Source organism: Drosophila mauritiana, chromosome 3R, assembly GCF_004382145.1.
Source record: "Drosophila mauritiana strain mau12 chromosome 3R, ASM438214v1, whole genome shotgun sequence".
NCBI classification, from domain to species: Eukaryota; Metazoa; Arthropoda; class Insecta; order Diptera; family Drosophilidae; genus Drosophila; species Drosophila mauritiana.
Genome location: NC_046670.1, coordinates 3,290,881 through 3,317,817, shown reverse-complemented (window position 1 = coordinate 3,317,817; position 26,937 = coordinate 3,290,881). Strand labels below are relative to the sequence as shown.

The 26,937-nt window shown below is 43.4% G+C and overlaps 4 protein-coding genes across 7 annotated transcripts; 3 read left to right on the top strand and 1 right to left on the bottom strand.

Moving 5' to 3' along the window:
• Window positions 1-398: 398 nt before the first annotated feature.
• Window positions 399-1,438, bottom strand: LOC117144115 (cathepsin L1-like). Its single transcript, XM_033309134.1, has one exon. The coding sequence runs from the start codon at window positions 1,425-1,427 to the stop codon at window positions 417-419; it is 1,011 nt and encodes a 336-aa protein (XP_033165025.1). The 5' UTR covers window positions 1,428-1,438; the 3' UTR covers window positions 399-416.
• A 586-nt stretch (window positions 1,439-2,024) lies between these two features.
• LOC117143418 (cathepsin L1) lies at window positions 2,025-3,382 on the top strand. Its single transcript, XM_033308121.1, has one exon. It carries the CDS (start codon window positions 2,059-2,061, stop codon window positions 3,067-3,069), a length of 1,011 nt encoding a protein of 336 aa, XP_033164012.1. The 5' UTR covers window positions 2,025-2,058; the 3' UTR covers window positions 3,070-3,382.
• Window positions 3,383-8,993: 5,611 nt separating this feature from the next.
• Window positions 8,994-10,398, top strand: LOC117143738 (low choriolytic enzyme). The gene is made up of 2 exons (XM_033308548.1): window positions 8,994-9,266; window positions 9,508-10,398. Exons 1-2 carry the CDS (start codon window positions 9,014-9,016, stop codon window positions 10,311-10,313), a joined length of 1,059 nt encoding a protein of 352 aa, XP_033164439.1. The 5' UTR covers window positions 8,994-9,013; the 3' UTR covers window positions 10,314-10,398.
• Window positions 10,399-12,554: 2,156 nt separating this feature from the next.
• On the top strand, window positions 12,555-20,897 carry LOC117142436 (ATP-dependent RNA helicase p62). 4 transcript variants are annotated; one of them, XM_033306399.1, is made up of 6 exons: window positions 12,555-12,648; window positions 12,893-13,162; window positions 16,251-17,375; window positions 17,462-17,700; window positions 19,620-19,798; window positions 19,955-20,897. In XM_033306399.1, coding segments are annotated over exons 2-6 (1,746 nt in total). In that variant the 5' UTR covers window positions 12,555-12,648; window positions 12,893-13,160; the 3' UTR covers window positions 20,156-20,897. The 4 variants fall into 4 exon arrangements, with proteins under 4 accessions (XP_033162290.1, XP_033162288.1, XP_033162291.1 ...); XM_033306397.1 differs by lacking the exon at window positions 12,555-12,648 and having other exon boundaries at window positions 12,714-13,162; XM_033306400.1 differs by lacking the exons at window positions 12,555-12,648; window positions 19,620-19,798; window positions 19,955-20,897 and adding exons at window positions 15,106-15,265; window positions 18,264-19,112 and having other exon boundaries at window positions 13,080-13,162.
• Window positions 20,898-26,937: the final 6,040 nt, after the last annotated feature.

The following is a 26,937-nucleotide window of genomic DNA, read 5'->3' as shown; positions in this document are numbered from 1 at the left end:
CTTGATTTGGCGCCCAATGCGGGGCCAAGAAACACCCGACAAATGAGGCAGCCAACCGCAGCATTATAATTCTCCAAATCTAGGGATGCAAAGCGACATTAGCGCCGTCTCCTGGCAAGATTCTCATCCCCGAAACCTGGTAGATTAATCATTCGGGACACCCTTTTGCGGAGGTCAAAGCCGGCTAACCGGCTTACCTTAAACGTTAAAGACGTTTCGAAATTAATCCTCTAACGACCACATATCAGCATGCTTCTAATCGACCTTAATGGGCTAACTCAATTTAAAGCTTCTAAGACAAGGCGATATTTTTCGCAAGAGTAGACATGGAAATACTAGAATGGAAAATTATTTAAAAAAGTAACAAAATAGTTTCTTAACTGTATGGGAGATATTTATTGTTCGAAATCAATCGCTTAGACTATAGGATATTGGGGTAGGGTTGCCACCCCACACATGTTGTTCGCATTTCGAGCCAGCTTAAAGTAGCCGCCTTCGCCCCATTCGGTTCCATAGGAGTTCTTTATTATCCAGTAGTCGCCCCACTTCGGATGGGTTCCAAAGCCCACTAAAAGAACGGAGTGCTTCAGATCGAACTTGGTATTTCCACACGAGGGAATCCTCAAGATGCCACCAAAGTACTGATCAAATTCCTCGTGCAAATGGTCAATGGACACCGCCACGGGTCCTATGTTGTAGACCACCTCCGCCAATTCCCGTTCATCGTTGCTAGTTAGCGTAACGTATTCCCGCAAGGTTCCTGCACTTTTCCTGGGGTCCCAGCGACACTCTCCATTTTCGGGCTTGTAGGGATACGACTCCTTGGAGGCAATGCCATAATCCCTCGTGTAGTTGAAGGCCACACTCACCCAACCAGCATTGCAGCCCTGGTTGGGATAGGGAACGCAGTCCACCAAGTGCTTGGGCGAAAGGGGCACCAGCTTTCCGTACTTCTTTGCCAGATGCGCCTCCAGGACGCCCGAGGTGGAGAAGGCCCAGCAGCTCAGGCACTCGGTGCCTTGATCTCCCACTGCTGATATATATCCGTATTGCCGCCAGTCTATTCCTCTGGTTATCTGGTCGTAGCTCTTGTAGTTCGCAGGCTTAGTAACTCCTTTAGTACTCGGTTCCGCTGGGGCAGAGAATGCCGATCGACGACTGTAGAGGAGTCGGAGATTTGTGTCGGAGAACTGGTTCAAGCCCATCCTGAATCCCGATCTGCCCTGGGAATAGAGTCTGTTGTGATTGGCAACCGCCTGCACTCTCTTTTCGAGTATTCGTCGGTGGTATTGGTCCTCCAGCCCGTACCGCTTATTGTATCTGGCCTTGTACCGCGCCCACTCCACATCGGTCACCGAGGTCAGTCCGAGCTCCACGAAGAGCAGAGTGAAAAGTACTTGAAGTACCAGCAACCAAAGGGAGATCATTGCGAACTGATCGCGTCCACTGCAGACTTACAACTGATTGACAGCTTGAAATGCACTAGATAAAGAGCTGGACGGATGGATTTTCTATCTTAACTGCTTATAATTCGAAAGGAATAAGCAAGAAAGAACGATATAATCGATGGCATCGAATATCCTCTACCCTTTACTTATCTATTGCGGGAATCTTGACCAGTTTGTTTAAAGACCATACATGCATACATATGAGTATATATGATAATGTTTTTTTGATGGAATGCACATGATACTTTCATAATAATCTATAAAATACATTCAGTTTGTTTAGAAAGTTTGAAAATGTTTTATATTAATATAAATTTCTAGTAAACTTAGCAAATATTGTAGCTAATATACATAACTATAGCTGTTAGATGTAACTTACAACCAGCCCATAACCAGAAACCATATAAATAAATAATATAATATTTACACGTAAGCAAATAATTCACTTTAATCGTAATCGTTTCATATTTCCCAACAGCCAATAGGCAGTTCAAATAAATAACCCCAGATAATGGATTCGCTGCCCACCAGGCAAACAGAAAGCTCTTGATTTCTGGTTTCTCCAGCTCTAAATTATTTGCAAATCTACTTTAATCACGATCAGTTCGCAATGGGCACTCCTCGTCTGACCGTAGTACACGGTCTAATCCTTCTGCTCCTTGTGGAACTAGGTTTGACTGCGGTCAGTGATGCGGAGTGGGAAGAGTACAAGGCTAAGTACAACAAGCAGTACAGGATTAGGGACAAATACCACCGGGCGCTATACGAACAGAGGGTACTGGCGGTGGAGCGCAACAACCAGCTCTATTCCCAGGGAGATGTTGGATTCAAGATGGGACTAAACAAGTTCTCCGACACAGATCAGAGAATCCTCTTCAATTATCGCTCGTCGATCCCGGCGCCCCTGGAGCCGACTACCAATGGACTTACAAAGACTGTGAACTACAAGAAGTACGACCAGATCTCCGAAGGAATCGATTGGCGGCATTACGGCCTTATATCGCCAGTGGGAGACCAGGGCACCGAGTGCCTCAGCTGCTGGGCCTTCTCCACCTCGGGCGTCCTTGAGGCACATCTGGCGAAGAAGTACGGAAAGCTGGAGCCCCTTTCGCCCAAGCACTTGGTGGACTGTGTTCCCTATCCGAATAACGGCTGCAGTGGTGGTTGGGTGAGCGTGGCCTTCAACTACACGAGGGACCATGGCATCGCCACCAAGGAATCCTATCCCTACGAGCCGGTGTCCGGAGAATGCCTGTGGAAAAGCGACAGAAGTACAGGAAACTTGTCGGGCTACGTTACTCTTAGCAACTACGATGAACGGGAATTGGCGGAGGTGGTCTACAACGTCGGACCCGTGGCGGTGTCAATTGACCATCTCCACGAGGAATTCGATCAGTACTTCGGCGGAATCCTTAGTATTCCGGCGTGCAGATCTAGAAGACAGGACCTTACACACTCCGTTCTTTTAGTTGGCTTTGGAACCCATCCGAAGTGGGGCGACTACTGGATAATAAAGAACTCCTATGGAACCGAATGGGGAGAAAGTGGCTACCTAAAGCTGGCTCGGAACGCCAACAACATGTGTGGAGTGGCATCGCTTCCCCAATATCCCACTTTTTGAATTAAATAGTATGATGTCACTAAGATCATATCTCCCAGTTAAAACAAACGGTTTTTATATCGCTTTTGCATTGATGTTCACTCACATTAGCTAAAATTGTAGATTACATAATCATAACGGTTTCTCGGAAGAGTCAGCGTTAAGTCCACTTACTGGGAAGCATTTTTACCGAGAAACCCCAGAGTTTAAGGTCTCGGTCAGAGTCTCTTGCATCTTAAGTGAAAACGAAAGTTCAACAAAATGGAAGCTTATATACCCTTGTGATTACCTATTTAAAGAATTGTGCATACCGTATACCGAATAAAAACAAAGTATCAACAACAAAAAACTTTGATATGTTTTCTATTTCAATTTTCAATTAATTTTCCATCGTCGGATTTTGAAATTATATGTTGTCAAAAAACTAGAATGAATTAAAAATATTGAATGTACCTTTTTTGCCATAATATTCCTATGGCATATAGGTCCGATATACTTATTATATTACATACTTTCTCCAGTAGAAACAACACTTATGTGATTAATTTATCCAGATAACTTTGCAAATAGTTTGCTTCGATGCGGGCGGATGAATAAACGGACAGACATGGCAAAATCGTCTCGACTGTTTATACCTATTATATGATCACAAATTTCTCCCTCTCCCGTTGCAAGCTTTTGACTGAAATCAATATACCCTCTCCTACAATGGGTGAGTGTTCTATAGAAAATCAAACTGAATTCTTATCGCAAATTAATGGCACTGCACTTGCAGTTCCACGAAGTCAATGGAGATAAGCCCTCTGAGCATAATTAAATGGAAAATGTGTCTTATTTTTAATAAGTGTATTTTGTATGTATTATATAGGTAGGTACTATGCTATGAAGTGGATGAAAGGGAACATTCCATGATGTGTTGGCATGCCAGTTTAACAACCAAACTGACGTGGAGTAAGTCGCCTTAAAGCTTTGATGTAATTACAGATTGGTCAATTCTAAATTTGTCACTAATTGTGCGGTGGGCCCACAAATGCCTGTAGTTGGCTCAAAGGCCTTCTGACCATTTATTTGTGACTCCTTGGTCGAGGAAGGACAGCTGATTGAGCAGCGGATACGTCTGGACAATTGATAAAATGTGATAAACGCGCAGCAGTGAGAGACAAATGACGTCCAGCTTTGTGCATTAGCACGTGTCCAGGACGAGGCAGAATACACCACTCGTACACAGAGAGAAATGCTTGAGAAAGTAAGTTAGTATACGTATTTGCAATAGAGCCTTTACAGCTGTAAAAAAATATTTTTTATATATGGAACCCCTTTTGCATCACAATTTGTGGCTATTTGTAATGGAAAACTATATATGATATATATTATATAATTCCACATTTTCTCCCTGTGCAGCTGAGAATGGGACTGCCAGGTGACTCGAGGCAGCCAGCCAACAAATTGAATTTATGGCCAGGTCTAAGCATTCAGGGTGTCAGCCTGGTTAGGTCTGATTCATTTGCCAGATATAGCATATAGCCGGGTGAATCGGAGTGTCGGGTGTTGGCTGGAGGTTGTAGGGTGTCCGGGCTTGGGTGACTGGAGAAGGGGTTCCGGGGGCTGCTGCTCAAGTGCTGCTTTTAATTTCCGACTCAAGCAGTTGGCGATTTGCCGGCCCTGCGGCCTACAAACAATTTCAAGCAATTTGCCTAAAAGTGGGCAACGAAGTGGGCGGAGCAATGGATGGCTGCCCGTCTATCTGGGGGCATGCATCTAAATGAACTTTGCGTGCCGCCCCAGAGGAAATGTGGCAGAGGGGAGGAGGGGATAGGACGGACAGGACAGAGTCAGATTCAGATACTGGGAGTCAGTGGCAGATCCCCTGGGGACAGCAGGCAACTCTCACATTGATATGATAAAAATGTAGCAATGTGAATAATTTATAATTGCCACGCAAGCAACTAAAAGATCTGGCGACACACTCGGAAAATTAATTTCAAGCAACAACAACAATTCTCTCTACTTGGTATGACAAAAATAAGTGTTTACTATTTTTGTTGGATTCTATTAAACTTTAGTTTGTTCAGGTCCTAAAGTTGTTCGACCATTATATGTAGATGTGCAATGTGCCTTATTCAACACTAATCTACGTACAATAATTTATCACCAAAACATGTGCGCTTAACGAAGGTGTTAAAATTGATATCATGTACAAGAATAGTAAATACTTGATCAAACTTTAATTTTTCCCAGTACCGCTTCTCCTTCCTGGCAATATGCAAATCCTTGAATTTTTGATGTGCTATTTTTTTCGCTTATTGTTTTATTTATTTATCGCATTCACTTGGCATTCGCAGTTTACCGCGCAGAAACCGATTTGCATACTTCAGGAAATGCCTACGACAGCGTTTCTTTTTTATTTGCCGAATCGAATCTGGCAGGAAAAAACGACGGGGGAGGCGAGGAGCCATGGCAATGTTTGCAATAGTTGCTGAAAAACCAGAGCCACAAAAATGCAGAAAGCCGAGGCGCCCTTCAAGTGCCATCATATGTCAGCAAACTACAAAAATCACCACAAATGTATCGCAGCCACCATGGAAAATCGTAAAAAGTCATAAAATGAAATATATCACATTGAAATTACAAAAATGTACAGCTTTGTATACAAAAAGATGTTAAGTATTATTTAATAAATTATTATTTATTTAGTTATTTCCTCAGTATTATTAAAGTATCGGTATCTCGTTGTTATAAGCAATATTCTTTCCATACTCTTTACACATCAAAATTCACATGAAAACTGTGACCAGTATTGGAAAGTAAAGTAAATTGTAAAGTAAAGAATTAAAGTATGAATTTTTAATACAAAATTATAGTTGATTAATTGTATGGCTTGTTTTATAAATATGCGTCGAAATGTTACTTATTCTAATTTAAAAATAGGCAAATATAAATTATTGATAATAATTTTCAAATCCGTCTTCCTTCGGTTATTAGAGTGCTGTGTATCTCCATTATTTCTATTTACTTAACGGGATTGAATACATTTTCCACTCAGCATTCCACAAAGAAAGTCCAAGTTGAATATTAAGTTGTCATCATTGTTGATCGAAGCTTTCCCGGCGTTCTTTTTACCCACAGTTAAGCCGTCTTAGGCCAACGATTTTCCTCGTCCGCCTAGGAAGAAATTAATATGAGTTTGTGTGGGAAATCAGGAGCCTCCCCCACGCGCCCACAGTAAGTTTCAGCATCTCGAAATCGACATTAGCGGAATTAAAAGTTTTCCATGCGGTGGAAATCTTGATAAAAAAGTTTCGCACTTCCGCTTTATTAAGCGCAGAAGAATGAAACAAAGGGCGGGAAAGTTTCCTTTCAGCGAGCATTATAATTAATACGCCACAAAAAAATCCGTGTTGTGAATATTCCGCAGATCCCACCAAGAAATCCATTCCATTTCCGTTTAAGCCGCTTTGCAAGCGGCAATTATTATCTTTCTATTATGCAGATTAATGCAGTCGTTGTTGCTATCAACTCGGCCACAAATCACCGAAGCCGCCTTAATGCAATTCAATTAATTCAGCTGCAAATCTAATTGGAGATATCAGTTTTTGGTGTCAAAATAAACCGATGTGAGGCGAAAACCAAAACATTCGAGGGGCTGAATGAAATCAGAAACAGAAACCAAAACAGAAACAAAGGCAAATTGCAAAAGGCAGATGATGGGGTATGTGTGGCGTCATTATGTAATCAAATCAAATAACAATTTGTACTTTGTTAAATTTCTTGTCGCCCTCGATGGTTGCCGGCTGTCTTTGCCTCGAAAAAATATGCAAATTTCCAGTATTTTCGTTTTTTTCCTGGGGTTTTTCGTATTTCTTTGATTGTTTGTCGCCTTTGTGGCTTATTGTTTTTGGCTTCGATGTTTCTTCGATGTTTTATTACGTGACAACTTTGAATTAGTCGCCGGGTTTTGACTTTGGGCTCGCTCGACTTCGATTGTTGTGTTTTGCCTTTGATGCCTGTCTTTCGCCATCTCTCTCTACTTCCCTGCCCCCGTCTCTTTCGCTCCCTGGCCCCATCTCTTTCTAATGCAGACCCTGTGTGTGGCGCAAAATTACTCGGTGTCGCATTTTTATTGCCCAGCTGACACATAAAGTCAAGTGGCGGACTCAATCGAAGACAGACCCTCAGCAGTCCACAGCTCTCAATGGGTTAAAGTGGGCGAACTGGGCGAAAGTGGGTTAAAGGGGGCGTGGCAAGGACAGGTTTACGATTGCAGGCCAATGAAATATGACAATTACAGTCCATATTGACAATCAGTCAGTCGGGCAAGACAAAGACAACTACTGCAGAGCATATTTACCGTGAGAAGCAAAAGGGTTTTCAAACGAATAATCAATATTTTATGTGGCTGTCGACTTTTCATTTTTTACTTCAGTGCTCCGGGCTATTTTCATACCTTGAGATTCATTCTCAAAAGTTGAATACTTTAAACTTAAAATTTAAATCAGAGCAAAATAATTCAATGTGAAATTGCCTTGAAATAGTAATTCTTTTATTTATTATTTATTTCCACTAATACACTAATTTTCCATCTTTTCAAGTGAATAAATAATTTGTCGTAAAGCGAAAGCCCTCGATTAACTCGGCTATTTGGAAATGCAAACTTCATTCGCCACACATGTAAGTAAATTCATTTGGGCTATCGCGATGCGATCTGTTTGAGCCAGATTCCCGCACTGTTGTTGTTATGCTAATTAAGACGGAAAACTAATTTCGCCTAATTAATGATGACCGATTAAAATGGATTGTCAAATAAGCCCCGCCCAGATGGAGATAAGCCATTCCGGGTTAACAGCTTAGGCTGCCAACTGACTAATTGGAACCCCAGAAAGTGCAAAGTGCAAAGTGCAAAGTGCACAGTGCAGTTCGATTCTCCAGCCAAGGTGTCACATATCAAAACCATCCAACAAACAGACAGACTCAAATACAAACTCAAACACAAACAAGTTGAAAGCCAGACAGACTGGCGACAGTGAGAAAGACAGTTGAGCAGTTTGCACGCGAAAAAAAGGTCAATACCTAAATACCCTGAATAAAGGATCTGAATATAATAGTCACAGTGGTAGAATTGCAACTTGACAATAATGAGACCTTTAGATTGGTATTACAATGTGTATTAAAATAGTAAAATATCTAGCATATGTATCTAACATTCGAGCTAATGATTGTGGGTTCCGTTTGGGCCATTTTCCAAGCATGTAACATTCGAAGAGTCTGCTCTTGGTAAAACCGGAAAGAGCCCAAGCGGAAATCAATTGGCGAATTTCATTGTATGTAAACTTTTGGCGCCATCGTGAGCCTGACCAACGACAACAATAAGTTGAAAAAGAGATTCGCTGCAGCAATGCCCTTGCAGCAAAAACATAAATTGGTTTATTCCTCATATGTACATCATATGTATGATGTATGTATGTATGATATACGATTTTCATTAAACTGTTGCCTCTTAATAAATAGCACATTTTTACACTTTAGCCGACTCGCAAGCGAAAGAACTCCGTCAGCCAGAAAGAGAGTTTTGGTAGTATATGGCCTACCGAAAATCATTGAATGGTCGATGGCCAAAGCCGCTAACTCGGCTTAAATTACGTGAGCGCCCAGCCGAGTTTGAGCCGGGCTTAATCGGAGAGTTTCGTAGAGTTTAAGCTGGGCTTCATCGAGGCGACTTAGTGCTGTTTGATCAGAGAGTAATGGGTGTAGAAAAAAAGTGAGAGGGCATAGATTTGGGTTTTGTTTACACGCCGCCGGATTGCGTGGCGTCTGCCCAACGTGTCGGCGATATTTAGTTTTATTTTCGCACATTTTGCATAAATTAAGGTGCCAAGACTGCAGACTTTGGTAGCCGCCTGGGCTCCGGAGCTCTTGGGCCATCGAGCCAGGTTCAGTTACCAATTTCGTGTGCAGCCGTTCGGTTTGAATGCGGCATGATTGTGGCGCGGAAAGAGTGAGCAAACAGCGATCGCATGGAAATATAGTCACAGCCAAGCCGAATCCCAGCTCTATAATGTGTGCTCAGTTGAGTGGATCAGTGGTGCTGCAGGTGGCTGTGCTGCTGGTGGTGCTAGTGGTGCTATCCGCACCAACGCTCAGTGAAAGCGCCAAGCTCCCTGTCCGCCAGTATCCCGCTGGAGTGGATTTCTTCGAGCATGAGTTCACCAGTGTGGCGGAAGGTTCGTTCCACTCCCAGTTTACCCCATGGCTTTATTAGTCACTAAGTGCATTTTTGTTCGATTTGAGTTGTGAAGATCTAAAGATCTTTTCTAGTGTAAGCTTAGAATTGAAGAACCTTTTAATAGTATCCTATTTTTTCATTCATAACATCACATCGATACGTATATGGATATATGGAATATTATGAGGTCTAATTACCATACGCTATTGTTTCTGAAATAGTTTTGAAACCCCTTTCAGATGAATACGATCCTTACGGTCCCGACATCGGTGACGACGACCTGGGAATCGACGATCCGGAGACCATGCCCCGCTTGTTCCAAGGCGACATCGCCATTGATCCGTACACCTACATCACCCTGCGCCTGGGCGTCAATCCAATGAGGCATCCAAAACGACTGTGGCCCAATGGAACGATTCCCTTCGAGATAAGTCCGCGGTACGCAAATCCGGAAAGACAGGCCATTATTCAAGCCGTGAAAACCTTTAACTCCCTGACGTGTGTGCACTTTGTGCCGTACGACGGGGAGGTAGATGACTACCTGTTGATCGAGCCGCCGTTGGAAGGACCTCAAGGATGTTGGTCCTACGTGGGCCGAAGAGGAGGTGAGCAGGTGGTGTCCCTCCAGAGACCCGACGAAAACAGTGCCCACTGCTTCAGCAGCGAGGGCAGAATAATGCACGAGCTGATGCACGCCATCGGCATATACCACGAACAGTCCCGAGCAGATCGGGACAACTTTGTCAAGATCCACTGGGACAACATCGTGCCGCGGTTTAGGAAGAACTTCAAGCTGGTGTCGAAGAAGAAGGGGAAGTACGCCTTCGACTACGACTACAACTCCGTGATGCACTACGGCGAGTTTTACTTCAGCAAGCGGAAGGGGGAGAAGCCCACCATGACCCCTCTACAACCTGGAGTTAGGATCGGGCAGCGAAAGACCATCAGCAAGATCGACTGCCTCAAGATCAACGAGCTGTACGGCTGCTTGCAGGGCCGCAGGGCCAAGATGTACCGCAGTTTCTGTCACCTTCTCGGGTTGTAAGTGGACGTGGACCTGGATAGGGAGATTTGTTATGAATCACATTGATTTGATATTTAATAAACTATGGCTTAGACTTTTATACGAATTCATTCTTGGCTGACACACCCACCAAACTCACTAAATATACCCATTACTTGCAGGGCAGGGTATACTTGGTTCAATTGAAAGAATGTAACAGATAGATGGATATATGTGGGCTTGTATACGATACAATAGGTATTTCATGTTGAATAAATGTGCTTTAAAATATTATAAATTTCATGTGCACCGTTACAGCAGTCAATTCACTGCTTAATAAATTAGTGTCTTCACTAATGCGGTCACTTGGTGATTACACTTATGCATCTTCCACACCGTAAAGGAACTTAAAAAAAATAAGTAAATACAAATATGGGCATAAAATTAGGGCCTGTGCCGCAAACTGAGAGCACCGCCGATCTTCAATCCTTTAAAAATAACTTTGACAAAGCCGTCATCTATGCAACCTGCTTCGTACAAAAAAGATATTGAATATTTTTTAATTTTTTTATCTTTACTTATTTTGTACATATAAAACGTACACATATTTTATAGACTTATCGCAAAATCATGTCGTTTGGAATGCAATGCTATGCTTTTTTATAAATTTATTAATAAGAAACACTTTACTTACCGGTTTTTCATATTTATTTTAACAAATTGAGCAAAAACCACTTGGCGGCACGTTCGACAATCGAAATGCAGAGGGAATGGGAAAACGGAAAACAAAACCGAAAATTCTTATTAGTTGGAATTATAAAAAAGAAATAATTAAACATGGACGTTTCGGCGTGATCCATAGCAACCTTTTTATTTCTTACAAAATGTCAAATCATTAAATCAATAAATATAAATAAAATGTAAACAAAAACCTATAATAATCGAAGATATTTTGAAAGGGGTATACAGAGGTATATACTTAGCTTTTTTTCTTGACTCTGATCTCTCACTCTCACTTTCGTCATTCTGAACTACTTCGAAAAAAACAACAAATATGAAGTGCGAGCCCCGTCAGAATTCGGCTTGACTTCTGTGTTTGAAACTTTGCTAGAAGAAGCCTGTGCCATTTGTTCTTGTATTTTCGAACACTCGCGAGGAAATATCCGGACAGGGAATTTTAGTACTGATGGACATATAAACTAGATGTGTTCCAACTATTGGCCACTACATGTTATCTGTTATTTTAGTCTTTATCAATTGAATTGTTGAAAATGACCAACTGAAGTGGTAGCAACTTATAGATCATACGGAATAGACCGCAACAAACAGTTCCACTTTTTGGAGGGAACCGACTAAGCCGAATTTTTAAACCGACTGACCATTGTCTTCACAGTACAATTAAGATAGTTCGTAGTAAGATAATTGAATAAAGTACAGTAATGTAATTAGTAAATTTGTAAGAGCTTACAGATACTCTTTTTCAATAAAACGCCGTGAGTTTCAAATTTTTGCCATTTTGAAAAATAAGTGCAGAGTGGTGTTAATATGTATATGTGGCTACTTGATTTATTTTCCAGCAAAATATCTATCTTTAGCTATTTTCAATCATATCAATTTAAACGACTTTTACTTATGTGCTGTCTGTTCGAAAAAAGTCGAGTGAATTTTTCGATTTCTTTCTTACTCATTTTTTAGATGTAAACATTAAAATTATGTTTCAAATATCAGATTTATTTAGTCAGTATTACTTTTTATAGACTTGAAAAGGTTAACCCCATAATGTGCACTTGTAGTTCTATGAAACTTAAAAATTAATGATGATAGAAATGGAAAATTTGTTGTATAAACAATATTTTATTTTATGCTGATTTTAGATATTTTTTAAAAAAATAGGTTTTATATTTTCTTTCAGAATATTGATTCAAAATTATATTTATATAATTAATAGTAGAAATCAATTAAAACTATTAGTAAGCAAAATGCGATATATGCGCCTTTATGTTAAATACAAAACATTCAAAAAAGGACAAATGGGGTGAGTCTTTGCTAAATGCTGAACATCGAAAATTGTTTTATCCACAATATTTTAAGGAATATTTACTAATCTCCGCACGAATTACTTTTTGGTAGGCTGGGAAATTTAATCATTTTCAAGATTAGGAGTACGGACCGATGACGAGATACATTTTAAGTTCGTTTCAGCAGAATCTTGAATATTAAAAACTTAGCGGGCACCTCATTCAGCTGACTATCGATAGACTCGCAACGAGGTGGTCACTCTAATAGACGTTTTCTTGCGAACCCGCTGCGGTCACACCAACATTACGACTGATTTTTCCCCTCCATCTAGGGTCACTCTAATTTTGGACGAGGTTAGGTAAGACACGCGCGGATGTCGCGCTGCGTAGGATAAATTCGCCATTAGCATAAGCGCATTGTGGCTAATACTTCGGGAAAATGCTTAAGCTAGTGCAATACATAGTCCCCCGGGTGGGCGGCTCAACGCCCAGACCGGCCGCATGCGGCTGGGGCAACCTGCTATTGATTTCCCCAAGAAGTGGCCCGAGTTCCGAGAAATGTATAACGCAACGTCGCCATTTTCTTTTCTCCTCCGCCAGCAGCAGCGGCACTTTCGCTTCTTCTTCTTCGCTCTGCACCGAACAACGACAACAGTTCCACGGGAGTCGCAGGAATCGCGAGACAATACTGTTCCCAAGCACACATAGTAGTCTCCAAGTTCAGTCGCAGCGTGCGTTTCGAAACAGCTCGAAACCAGATCCAGACGACTACGTAGATTCCATCCCGAAAGCAGAGCAGCGGACGAGGACGAGGAAATCGCTTTTCAACGATCCCGACGAGAGAACAGAGGAAATCAAAATTGAAGGAATAATGTGAGTACGCCGCAAGATTTCTTATGAAATGCGTTGGTTTTTTCCACTCGCTGTCGCCATTTTATCACCCTTCGTGCCTTTCCTCTTTTTTTTTTTTTTTTTTTTTCTGTACACCTACGAAGCGAGGTGATGAGTAATTAGTGTGAGCGAAAGAGAGTGAGTTTGGGGAGAGAGAAAAACACATGGTTTGCTAAAATTTGACAGGCCGAGGTGAGGTTTTCAGCCATTTGTTGTTTTTTTTTTCTTTTTGCTTTGTGTTTGCCCCCGCATATCCGCAAAGGAATAGCAAAAGCAACAAGAACGACAGCGCACGTCATAAAAAGAATTTGCCTGATTTGTGAAACGTGTTCTTGCTTCGTTTGCTTTTTTATAGCGTTTTAATTTGTCTGTATGCCCCGAACACGAACACGCGCACTCACACAACGGCACATTGGGACTTGCTTGTGTGCGTGAATGCCTGTTGACGGCGGCATTTTCGCGTGCTCGTATAACAGTTCGGCGAGTGTGTGCGCTCGTATAACAGTCGGCGGCTGTCACTGACTAGCGCCGTCCTGCTCACTCGCCAGCATGCCTTTCAATCACGCTCTTTCCCTCGCTCACACGAGGTTTTGTAGAGATATCGCGATGTTTTTGGTATTGGCAATTATTTTATACTTAACGTCTACTTAAACTACGTAACCATGTTTATACTTACTATGCTTAATTTGGGAAGTGAATGGGGCTAAAGGTTTGCTTCGTTTGGTATACTAATACATAAATACTTTTAAATATATAATTATTAATTCTGTATACTGAGCACAATGTTAGGGAAAAGTAAGGTTATTCTTTTACTTTAAATTTTCTCTACTTTAATTAAAGGTTCCATGCACACACATTTAATTTACAGCTGATCAAAAATGCATTTTAGCGATAATATTATCTCTTTTGCTACGCTCTGTTTATGTTTACTTATCATGTACCAAGCTTGTTATGTAATGAAAATGATTTATTAGAAAGTTATACTATAATATTGATAAAAACTCAAGTAACAAACATTGAATGGTAATAGTAACCCAGTTCGTGAACTACGCCATCACATAAACGGCCCCATTAGTCTAAAATGTCAAATGACGCCAATTGATTATGATGAGGAGCTCCCCTTTGGCGAGCGCGCGATTCGTCTTTTCGCATGTCAAAAAGCGACAGGTAGACACACAGAAAGTCAGAGGTGCCCCCAGGGACTGTCCCCTCCGCTCCCCGCCGGCTGTTTGCCCCCCTCGAAACTAGGGGCAAGACATTTGGCTGTCTCATAAATGTTCAGAGCGTTCCGCTCCGCTAGTTGGGCACAAATGTTAGCGTGCCAGTGGGTCCTACAAATAGACGTTTGGGCGGCACGGGGTGTTCCAAATTGACAGAGCAATAGACAAGCAAACGTGGGCCTGGATCGGGGTTGATTTGCATGGTGCACCCCATAGTGATGCCCACTAGGATCACGAAAATGGAGCTAAGTACGAAGTAAGGAGAAGCTAGTTCGTAACACAATAAACATTAATTATGTTGTAAATTTTGTTTTATATATTATCATCCAACTTAGTCTTGCATTATTTATTAGCATATTGTAACTACCCTTCGCAGAGTTTATATTATTTTTCCCTAATTATTGCAAAGTGCTAACATATATAGGTCGGTACCTGCGCCAGATCTGACTAGAGCTGGAACTGGAACTGCCCCAGGTTGATTAATGCCAGAGCAATAAACACAGGGCTTTGTACGAGGGGCTGTTTAGTTTAGTTGAGCATTTAGGGAAGGTAAACTGGGGTGGAAAATCGGTGGGAAGGGTGAAGGGTGGGCGGTAAATAGTAACCCTGCTCGAATTGCATGTTGTTGTCAATCAAATTTGCCTTACTGTTTGCATTATTCGAAATTTATTTAATTTCCCTAACACGCAATTAGTTTTATTTAAGTTTATTGCGGTTGTAGCACAGCACAACTCCATGTCAGCTGTTTAGCAGCGTCGAAAGAAATCGAAAAGCGAAGACTTACCTTCCAAGCCAAGTCGCCCAGTCGCAGTTGAAATCCAAGTCCCAACTGGCAGACGTCTAGAAACGGCAGCATGCGAGCAAAGTAAGCCAAGTCACTCGTTTCTTTTTCCCCAATTTTCTGCCAAAGAAATACTTAAGAAAAGAAAGTGCAGCTGTCTACGCCGAGCCGGAAAAATTGAGCCCAGTTAAGCATGGTTTAATTCTCGAAGCTCTCTTTTTTTAAGGGAAAATACCGGAGTAGCCAAATTTATGCCACAAAGTTTCATTTTAGATGGCAGATAAGAAGGAATTGATTATACAAATGTACAACGCCAAATCGCAAAGAGACCTTACAAAAATCAGCAATATTCGTTCGACTTTAAAGGTTTTGTGAGAAAACTATCACATTTGTAATAATAAAGTGGAGTGTGGAGTACCTTAATTCTACAACCAAATCTAAATTCGATTTTAAAAAGAACAAATTTTAGCGAAATTCTGTTACGAAGCTCAAAGTGGAATATTTTCTTAAAGATTTCTCAGAATTCGCGGCAGCGAAATAATAAAGCGAAGTCGTTTTATTTCCATGAATAAGCAAAAGGCCCTTTTGATACTTGACACCCAGTAAATTTCGGTAATGCAAGTTAAGCATATTCGAATTAAATTACTTTCCTTGGCAGAAATGTAACCTCATTGCTCAAATTTCTCATAGCTATCGTATTCATTTGCCTTAACCAAAGCCAATTACCATCGCAACCATTCATTTTGCCAAAGTAAAAGTTATTGAATAACTTAGATCTAGAATGGAATACAATACAAAAAGGCACGCAGGGTACGCGTGAATTCTTAATTTATTAAGTTTATGGGGAAAATCACTTATGATACCACTAATTTAATTTTTTTTTATCTCGAATAACATATAGCATCAAGATAAATTGGTGGTCAAAGATCAAAGCATTACTAGAAACTGCAAGCTACCTAAAGTTCAAATAAGCTGCAAGATGATGATGATGTGAGATTTCTTTTCTTGAGCATTCCTTTTCACTTGAGCATACTTAGATACTCATCGATCTTCCTCTGTTATTCCCCAGGGCACCACACGATCGCGACTTTGGTCACAGTGGACGTGGCGGTCGCGGAGGCGATCGAGGCGGCGATGACCGGCGAGGAGGCGGCGGCGGAGGCAATCGCTTCGGCGGAGGCGGCGGCGGTGGAGGAGGTGGCGGTGGCGATTACCACGGCGTAAGGAATGGACGCATCGAGAAGCGACGCGATGACCGCGGAGGCGGCAACCGATTCGGAGGTGGTGGTGGATTCGGAGATCGCCGAGGAGGAGGTGGTGGCGGCAGCCAAGACCTCCCCATGCGTCCGGTCGACTTCTCCAACCTGGCTCCCTTCAAGAAGAACTTTTACCAGGAGCACCCTAACGTAGCCAACCGATCGCCCTACGAAGTTCAGAGGTATCGCGAAGAGCAGGAGATCACCGTGCGCGGACAGGTGCCGAACCCCATCCAGGACTTCTCCGAGGTCCATCTGCCCGACTACGTCATGAAGGAGATCCGCCGACAGGGCTACAAGGCGCCCACCGCTATCCAAGCGCAGGGCTGGCCTATCGCCATGAGTGGCTCGAACTTCGTCGGCATTGCCAAGACGGGATCCGGCAAGACCCTGGGCTACATCCTGCCCGCTATTGTGCACATCAACAACCAGCAGCCGCTGCAGAGGGGCGACGGACCTATCGCCCTCGTGCTGGCCCCCACTCGGGAGCTGGCCCAACAGATCCAGCAGGTGGCCACCGAATTCGGTTCCTCGTCGTATGTGCGCAACACCTGCGTCTTCGGCGGCGCCCCGAAGGGCGGCCAAATGCGGGATCTGCAGCGCGGCTGCGAGATCGTCATTGCCACACCCGGACGTCTTATTGATTTCCTCTCCGCCGGCTCTACTAACCTGAAGCGTTGCACCTACTTGGTGCTGGACGAGGCCGATCGCATGTTGGACATGGGATTCGAGCCCCAGATCAGGAAGATCGTCTCACAGATCCGGCCCGACCGACAGACGCTCATGTGGAGTGCTACCTGGCCCAAAGAGGTCAAGCAGCTTGCCGAGGACTTTTTGGGCAACTACATCCAGATCAACATTGGATCGCTGGAGCTGTCCGCCAACCACAACATCCGCCAAGTGGTGGACGTTTGTGACGAGTTCAGCAAGGAGGAGAAGTAAGTAATTGCTTAATTGATACTACAATTTAGAGAAGTTTCTCTTATAAAATGTGTTAATTTAATATTTTTTCCTATCAATACAGATTGAAGACCCTCCTGTCAGACATCTACGACACCAGCGAGAGCCCCGGCAAGATCATCATATTCGTGGAGACAAAGCGACGAGTGGACAACCTGGTGCGCTTCATCCGCAGCTTCGGCGTCCGTTGTGGAGCTATTCACGGCGACAAGTCGCAATCAGAACGAGACTTTGTGCTCCGTGAGTTCCGCTCGGGCAAGTCCAACATCCTGGTGGCCACCGATGTGGCGGCCCGTGGACTGGGTAAGTTTACTCTCGCAGCGGCGTAGAATACACACCGTAGTTTGCGGCCAGAGGCGAATGATTTGGATGGGCCTGCTTAGCGATAAGGTCACACTTGCTAGGGCCATTGCTTACATACCATCACTACCACCAGAGAACACCGCACCTAACGATCACCCAGCATCATTACACGCACCCACTACATGCGAGCAGAACCTAATCCTATCCGTAAACCTACCCACCACCCGAACCCCCTAACCGCACTTAATGATATATCCCGGTATCTACCCACATCTAGCGAGCGCGCCAACTCAGAAACAGTTTTTTTTAGACATAAGTCAAATGCCGAAATCGAATAATCAACTTGAACTTTTACCCCACCCCTGACCCTGACCTGCAACCCGTCCCCACCTGCAACACCCGGCCCAACCCCTGCTAAAATAATGTATGAAATGCGTATGATCGTATGATCCATATGCACTTCGGTGTACCTGTTACGCAACTTTTGTCTTTGTGCGTGTCTCTCTGCCTCTTTCTCTCTCTCCCCTCTCTCTCTCTCTTTCTTGTTTCTTTCTCGTTTACAGAGGCCGATTTTGGTAGTATGATGGGGAGGATAATGAATGAGCGGCGACCACTGCGAACACTCGTGACTTGAGCGACTTTTGCCAACATCAGAATCAGATCTGTTATGATATATGATGATAGCACACCCTGTGTGTGATATCTTGCGCAAAAGGACCGATGAAAGTTCTCAGATTCAGACGGTCGAGAGACACGAATATCGAATATCCCCAACATCATGCATCATATGTGGCCTCTGCAGTCCCCGACTTTTTGTTGAGAAAGAGTGAAATGATATGATATGATATGATACGTTTTTGCGACCAAAGACTACCATCTACCAACCAAAAACCATCTACCAATCAACCAATCAAGATCCAACAACAACAACTGAACCGAACCATCAGAGAGCCAGCTTTTTCCTCAGCAGTGGATGGCGGAAGGCGGCGTGCAAAGTATTGACGGGGTGGCCTGGCCCTTGAGAAAGCACTAGAATTGGACATGCACCAAGTCGACAGCAAAAGCCAAAGCAAATCAAGCAAGAAATAGCACATTGACACCACCACCCACAACACAAACCACACTCCCAAATAAGAACACCTGACATTTGCTTGAACCAGAGTGAGGACGAGAAGATCCATCCGGAGATGGATGATGTGTGTGCTTTCGAGGATCCAGACGAAGATGCTGCTGCTGGGTGCTGCGTCCTCCCAAAAGCTCACTACCACCACCCACTGACCGCGTTTGCCGCCGCATCGGTTAAGCCCACTGCTCCTGGACGAAAAGGCGGCCCGCTTGTTGTTGTTAATCCTCCCAAAAAGTTCAATCTTTATATAATGGTCGTGTCTCCTCTCGGTGGTCATCTCCAAAATGGTCCATGTGAGAAGAGAGCTTAGTCAGAGGCGCACGCGGCTCAATGCAACAAACTCTCCGCTTCGCCGTGCGATCGAGATCGCTACCTTGCTGTTTCTGGGGAGAGTTTGGACCACGAGCTGCGCGCCGCCAATCAGAGATTTTGATTGAGAGAAAATTGAGTGAAACAATTTATAGCACCAAGAAGGTAACGTACATTTTGAAACATTTTCTTTTTTTCTCTAAAAAAAAAAACATACAACCCACAAAACAAAATACCATAGACTCAATAGTATGCTAAAGTATAAAAAAAAATAAAAACAAAAGAAAAGACAAGTGTGTTCAAAGTGTTCAAGTCATCTCGGAAAAACGCTAAAAATTGTTGCAAGCGAGCGCGCATAGCGGAAAAATCATTTGGCAATTTGAAAACTGTTCGTCGATTAAAAAATACACCCCAATTTAGTAAGAACACAGCCCGGAGCTCGAAACTAATCTGTGCGCCTTCTCTTTTCCCCGGACACCTGTAGACGTGGACGGCATCAAGTATGTCATCAACTTTGACTACCCGCAAAACAGCGAGGACTACATCCATCGCATCGGTCGCACAGGACGATCCAACACAAAGGGCACCTCCTTCGCCTTCTTCACCAAGAACAATGCCAAGCAAGCCAAGGCGCTGGTCGACGTCCTCCGAGAAGCTAATCAGGTGAGTTCTTAGCGCGGGATCAGGTTACAACACCAATTGGGCTGTAAAATCTGGTTTGATCCCTTTAGATCCCTTTACCACATCGATTTACTGCTCTTTTTAATACTGACCCTGTGAGGTAAACACAATTCTGATGGTTTCTTATTTCTTTCTCAGGAAATCAATCCTGCCCTGGAAAATCTGGCCCGCAACTCGCGCTACGACGGTGGCGGCGGACGCTCCCGTTATGGAGGCGGTGGCGGCGGCGGTCGCTTCGGCGGCGGCGGCTTCAAGAAGGGCAGCCTGAGCAACGGACGCGGCTTCGGTGGAGGCGGTGGCGGCGGCGGCGGCGAAGGCAGACACTCGCGCTTCGACTAGATCGCGGACACTTAGATGAGCAGTAATAGAAGCTATAGGAACAGGAGATTTCAGTAGCTAAACTAAACCGCACTAGGTCCTAAGTTAAATTAAGTTCATAGCTTAAGTTTAAGAATTCGTACTACTTTCACCAAACCGCCGACGGTTATTTTTAGACCCAAATTCAGACTCCCTGATTAATGAAACACTACAAAAAGCGAGCTATTTGAACATAGCGAATTTATGTTTAAATGATTTGTAAGTTATTTGACGCTGACCGCGAGGTCGGTACAACACAATCCAATTGAGAACATCAAAAACACTCTTTACTTAAACGCAAAAACCAATTTTCAAATATCATGTGATAATTTCTTAATTTAACGCAACGTATCACTAACTAAAAGCAAAGGAAATCGAAGCGCGAGGAGTACATTGATGTACTGGAGGAGAAGGAGGAAGTAAGGATCATTCCCGTCTGTCCCGTCTTGATGACAATGAACAAAGGCTGACCTGACGAGCGACCTTTGTTTGATAAATAAATTCTTCAAATTACTTTTGGAAAATTAACTTTTGGATACCTTTTATGGCTCAACACGAGAACAAGAATGTGTAGAGCGAACAAAGCAAACGGGAAATCGCATTAACTACTGACACTAAATACAAAAGAAAAACAAACTGTATGTACAAGATGAGAACTTCTCACTTTCAATTTAATTTTTCGGAAAAAATAAAGTGTGTGTATACCTATTACAACCTAAACCAACAACGAAGCTTCTGTTTTATGCATTCAGCTCAACTGAATTGTAAGCGACTGGGTCCCACAAAGGAATGCCATTTCCCATGAAAGGTTGCGGGTGTAAAATAATCGTGATGGCAGCAATATTTTCGCAGACATCATTAAGTGCGAGACCTGGTCGCTCCTGGCAGTGTCACCAGCGATGCCCTCACTCCATCAAAAATACAGATAAGAGCTGCTGTCCTCCAGGATGGGAATACCAGAGTTGCCAAGTTGTCTGCTAAGCGACTGCAAATGGCATGAACTGTTTGGCATTACAAGGGAATTTCCTGAAATTCATAAAATGTATTTGAGTAATTGTATATCAGGATTCGAAATAACTGATTCATTTTTAATATTTCCGCTTTATAGCCGTTTTCGAAATCGCTTAGACTGAGGGGGGTTACATTCACTTCAATTACACTGATTTGAAGTTTTAACTACGTTCCAGGAATCGATAGTTGGCAGCCCTGAGCGAAAGAAGCACGGAGGACCGGCGGGCGACGTGTCCGTGTCTTCTGACGACACCACATTTAGACGCAATGAAGCCAATTTACGTTCGACTTGGCCTGCTTGGTTGCTCGGGTTCCACGACCTTTCTTTGTCCAGGGTCCTCATCCGAGGTGCTTATGACAAGTTAGTTGGGTTCTTGGGACCAGATCGGTCCACTTACCCCGTTTGAGGACGGCGATTTCCGAGGACCGATAATGACGCTGCTGGGGACGTGAATGTGGTCGGATTGGAGGTCCTGCGATTCGATGGCTACGTCGGGACGTCGCGCTCCTGCGGTTGCGGCGAAGCTGAGAAGGAAGTCATTTGTTAAATTGCTTGAATTGGGCTGTGCGCTTGCAGGACGAAAAGGATGTGCGGGGAAGCTTTGATTGGCGATATGTAAAGCCGAAGCAACTTTGGCAAATTTGTTATCAAGTTTTGAGGCAAAAGTTTGTTTGGGTCAGTCAGTGTTGGAAAATTTCTCTCTTCTTTCACTTGCCTTGATACCTTCAACACAAACCGTTTAAATTTATGAACTATAATAAATTATTTTCTTTATGCTGGAGAGAAATCTTTGTACGCAAATTAAACAATAATTGTTAATTATTATAAATTCATAAGAAGCTAAAAAAAAAGGTAAAAAAATGAATGGATGTTCTCAGCTAACCAATTTAGATCTGTTACGACCACTATTTTGAATTCATTTTTTGGTGCTTCTCATTGGGTTACAAAACAATTTTGGCCACGCCTATTATCTAAAATCCTGCAGTGACATGGTGTAGACTTGTCCTGGCTGTAAGTATTAAATCTGTCAACCGAAGATGCCCATATCATTCCATTAATTAATGAGTTTGGCCAAAACACTATTCTAATGCCTTTGGTTTAGGAGTTGAGAACCAATTTACCTGCCGCTAGGTGGCGCACTTGTGATGTAGGGACAACTTGCTCTTGAACATTCATTCGAGTAGTTGGCTTTTCCTCGCATATCAGTTATCTGAGTAAAGAGCATCTGATAGTCGATGACCTTTATTACATGGATCTTTTTGCTAAGATTGGCCAAGAAATTGTTGTAAGTTGTACATAAGGAAACTTCATCAAACCCCAAAAGTGAACTCGCATTCCGTAATCTTTTGTTATAATTTAGGGCTAGAACTAATCCCATCAGCGGGCCAGCGATGATAGCCCCAAGTGGAGCATTAGGCAGCCACACAACATTCGCTCTACGCACTCATCGCACTCGCAACTGGCGGCAAATTGCCTCTAGTCCGTCCACCTCGCTGCTTCCACTACCCCTCCTCCATCATCAAAAGCCACATTCCACGCTCCACATTTGGCTCTCTGGCTCATTTTCATTCTTATCCCCTAGCATACACTGAGACAAATATGGCGAAGAAATTGTTGCAACTAAGCGTTTAAGCTATGAAAAATGAAATGGAATGAAAATAGGAATTAGAAAAGGAAAATTTTAAAACTGTCTAACATAAATTTGCATGTGCAAGGGTTGCATTTTTCCCCGAGTGTATCGCAGTAGCTAACTCAGAATGCCGAGCCGCTCGAGCAGGGCCACTTAACCGAGAGGCAAGCAGGTCACTTACTTTGCTGTGCGCGCACTCGGATTACAAAGGGGGTGCCAGCAGCATAAATTCATTAAATTTGCCTAATTTCGTTTTGCCAGACGCACACATGGCAGTCCTACTCTCCGAATCCGACAATTGCCAAGAAGCTATGGTAGTGGTTGGTGGTCCTGCGGGGTGGGGAAGGGAGTCAGGACAACCAGTTGAAATTCATTGATTGTATTTACAACGCCCGCGACACCAGCGCTCCCCCCCTACCACTCCCCACAATGCCCCACACATGCTAGCTGCTTTTGGTAATTTGACGCGTTATCACTTGTGTTGAGTTTGTTATCATTAAACCGGCGGCGCCGGCTGACGTACTTAAGCCAAATCAAAACTCGAGGAAACCGAAATGCGAACCGGGCTCCAGGCTCGAGTTCATAAAAGGCCGCCCCTTTGGCCGCCCGCACGCACATTAAGCACGCCTTAACTAACAGCCAGGCTGGGTCGCTTGTTTTTGACAACTTGGGCATAATAAGACATTAACTTCATGCACATCAAATACTTTATTTATGGGCGTCTGGGGTGAGTGCTGCACTGCAGCGAAAAGATATTGATGTCCTACAAAATAGGTCTAGAAAAAAACGCGCTGTCCGTGGATATATGTAGATATATATATATAGAATAATTCTAGTGTCTTTGGATATACATATGTTGTATGTATGTAAATACAAAGTATATAAAAGAAGCCTTTATTACAGATTAAATATAGTAGTTGGCTTAAACTAAATTTAATTTAATTTTACTGTTTTCTCTGAACAAAGCCTTAAAGTATTTTTCAGCTTTATACAAAATTTTAAAAACCAAGTTACTGTTTCCGTGGTTTTTAAAAAAAATTATACTATTGTAATTGTATTCATTTTCTTAATACAAATTTTATACTTATTTATAATCCAAAATCTAGAGTTCTATATATTTATTTTATTCTTATAAATACATTCATAATATTGGCAAAACCATTACCATTGTGAACAAAGTGGAAAAAATTAGGATACATTACAAACGCACAGTTTTGCGCAGTGTACCTCTTTGAGTGCATAGTCTGCTTCCTGGGGCACTTCAAAAGAAGGCGATTGTGACTGCGAGTGCCACGCCCAGTCGAAGCTCCAAGGAAGCCAAAGTGCCGCGCCGTCTTGGGTTTCTCGGCCTGCTCATAATTTCGTCTCCTGGCCTCCTCGTCTCCTGGAATCCTGGCCTCCATCCCCTCCTCGCCCACGCCTGCTTGATTTTTAATTTCGGTTAGCAGGGCCCTCGAACGCCCACCCCCTCCCCCACCAGCGCCCCTGGCCCCAAAGATATCGGTTGCCTTGGCCCACGCTGTCTGTTTATTTACCATAGCTGCCTGTTTGGCAAATTAAGTGCAATTGCTTGAATTTAATTTCATGCAAATAAAAGTTTTGATTAGACGCCGCACATTCCGCACCCCCCACCTTGCCGCCCATTTGATCCACCGACACATGTTCGTAATTAGGCACTTGGGCATATGCATGTCTGTGTGTGGTGGCCCACGTGGCGTATGCGTAATATAAAACGAAGCGCATGAGATTCCCCAAAAATGGTAGATATATGCTTGTACCGGATATGCGGGTAATATAAACTATACGAGTTGGGGTCGTAATAAAATATGGCGATGCTCTCGCTTGATTTCCCCTTGCTTTAGCATGAATTTTTCAAGAACTCACACAAAAAGCATATGCGTACATAAATCTGATGTGAGACGGCTCTATTAAACTGGTGAATTCTAAAACATATTTTATGTGAGCCTATTCGAATGGTCGTCTTCAAAATACATAACACATAACACTAAAAAGGTATTTAATTAACAAATAAATTGAGCTATTACACACATAGATACTTTAAAATATTTTTAAGCTGATCTGCATGTACTAAATAAATATAAACGATGTTGAAAATGGGCTTAGTTTTGCTAACTTATTCTATAGGAATCGTCTATAGCATTTTGAGTAGCTAAGAACATTGAATCTCAGTTCGGTTTTATGCTGCCAAAATAATTAAAGCACCAAATAATTAATAAAGTTCACCCCGACCTGCCATATGTCAAATGAAATTCCCCGCTCGGCAGACCAGAAAGGGAATGGGCCAGATGGGAATGGGCTGCCCGATAAAGGCACTTCATTCTATGCCATTTAGTTTGGGCCTAAACTTGCAGCAATTTGTGTCATATTTCTGGGCCGCCACGCCCGCACGGAACATAATTCAATAAAGCGTGGGCGGGCCACATGCCGTTCACGTCCTTGCTCGCAGGACAGAATCCTGGTCCGTGGAGCGAGTTTCTGCCCGATGCCTGCATAATGATGTCGCAGCACATTACATATTATGTAAATATAAAATTCAATTGTTTAAGCATTTAGCAGGCTGCATAATTTATTAAAATGGCACACCTGACGCATGCCGGCTGCCGGCAGGAAACAAAGGCCAAAGTTGCTTTGGGATACACTTAAGAAAAAAACCAAAAAGTTGTTCGATCTACCCTTTTTGTCATTTGCCATAAAATCAAAACATTATTACCCTAAGTGCACTCCAACCCTTTGAAAATCTAATCCTGTCTGTTAAATTGGTGAAATTGATGTTGGTATACTATACCACTATATAATTAGCTGAAGATGCCTTACATCCTTTTCGTTTTTCTCAGTGTGGCAGCAAGCCTGATGGGCGATGATGCTGCGTGATGCCTGTTCGCATCAGGCTGACGTCTATTGGCTTTTGTTGGGTGCAGGCGACGCCCCGTATGTCGCTGCCTGACAGGAATATAAACAGGAGGACGGGACAGGATGGCAGGTCCTGGGGAGGCAGGCGATGCAGGGACTGCACGCGGCGATGAAATTGATTTTTAAACTGCCAGCGCAGCTCATGTCGTTAGCAAATCATAAAAGTGTGGCCGCTGCTGTTCCCGCTCCTGCTGCTGCGCTTAATAGTTGTTGTTTTGTCATCGCATAATGAGGAAAGTGCCGGGGTTCCACCAGCTACAGCTCCTGCCCCGCTCCTGCCCCGCTCCCGCTCCTGCTCCTGCTCCTGCCCCTGCTTCTGCTCCTGCTCGTGATCCTGCTGCTTGGCAAGATGGGTTCTCCTGGCGCAGCGGGCGGCACTGCATCTGACATTAAGTAAGATGGATGGCGTTGACGTTGCGTGCAGCATTTAGCCCTGATCCCTTTGAGTCCATATTGATGCCAAAGACGCGTCGTTGCCTTGGGGCAAAATTCAATTTGACCCGCCGATGACTTTGGTCAACTTCATTTTACGCTCAACTTTTAATGGAGCGCGGCCAATGACTTGATGAACCGTGTTACGCCATTTTTTCAGTAAATTCAGTAAATTCAGTAAAATCACTGGAAGCCAGGGGACATTTTCCAAGATAACTTCAAGTTGGGCAAATGTATATCCACATAATGACAGCGGGTCAAAAAAAGCCATGCTTAAATGTGAAAGGGAATTTTGTTTTACCAAAAGCTTTAAATTGCCATAGCTCAGGGATCCTTTTTCGAGTGCACCCAACTCCCGACTGTCTGCTAAATTAGCGTTGCAAATATCCCCTAATGTTGTTGTTGCCGTCCGCATCGTCGTTAGCCAACTGATTTTCCATATTAAAGTTGCAGTCAAGTGGTCTGTCCTTCAGGGCTCCGTTGTTGCTGGACGCGTGCTTTTATGCAAGATTTATGGCTATTTAAACGACGCATAATGTGTCCTGGCTGCCGCTGCTTCCTCCCCCGCCGGCAGACTCACCCACTCACCACACTCGGGCGCAAAAAAATACTTACAGGGCCGTTGAATGTGTGCGAGCTGTGTGTGCAAACACCACGCCACACTTCTTGACAACGTGTTCAAGTGGTTCTGGGCTCCTGCGCCTCCTCCAACCCACTGCACCCACTTTGGGCCACCACCCAGCAACCCGTCCTTGCCAT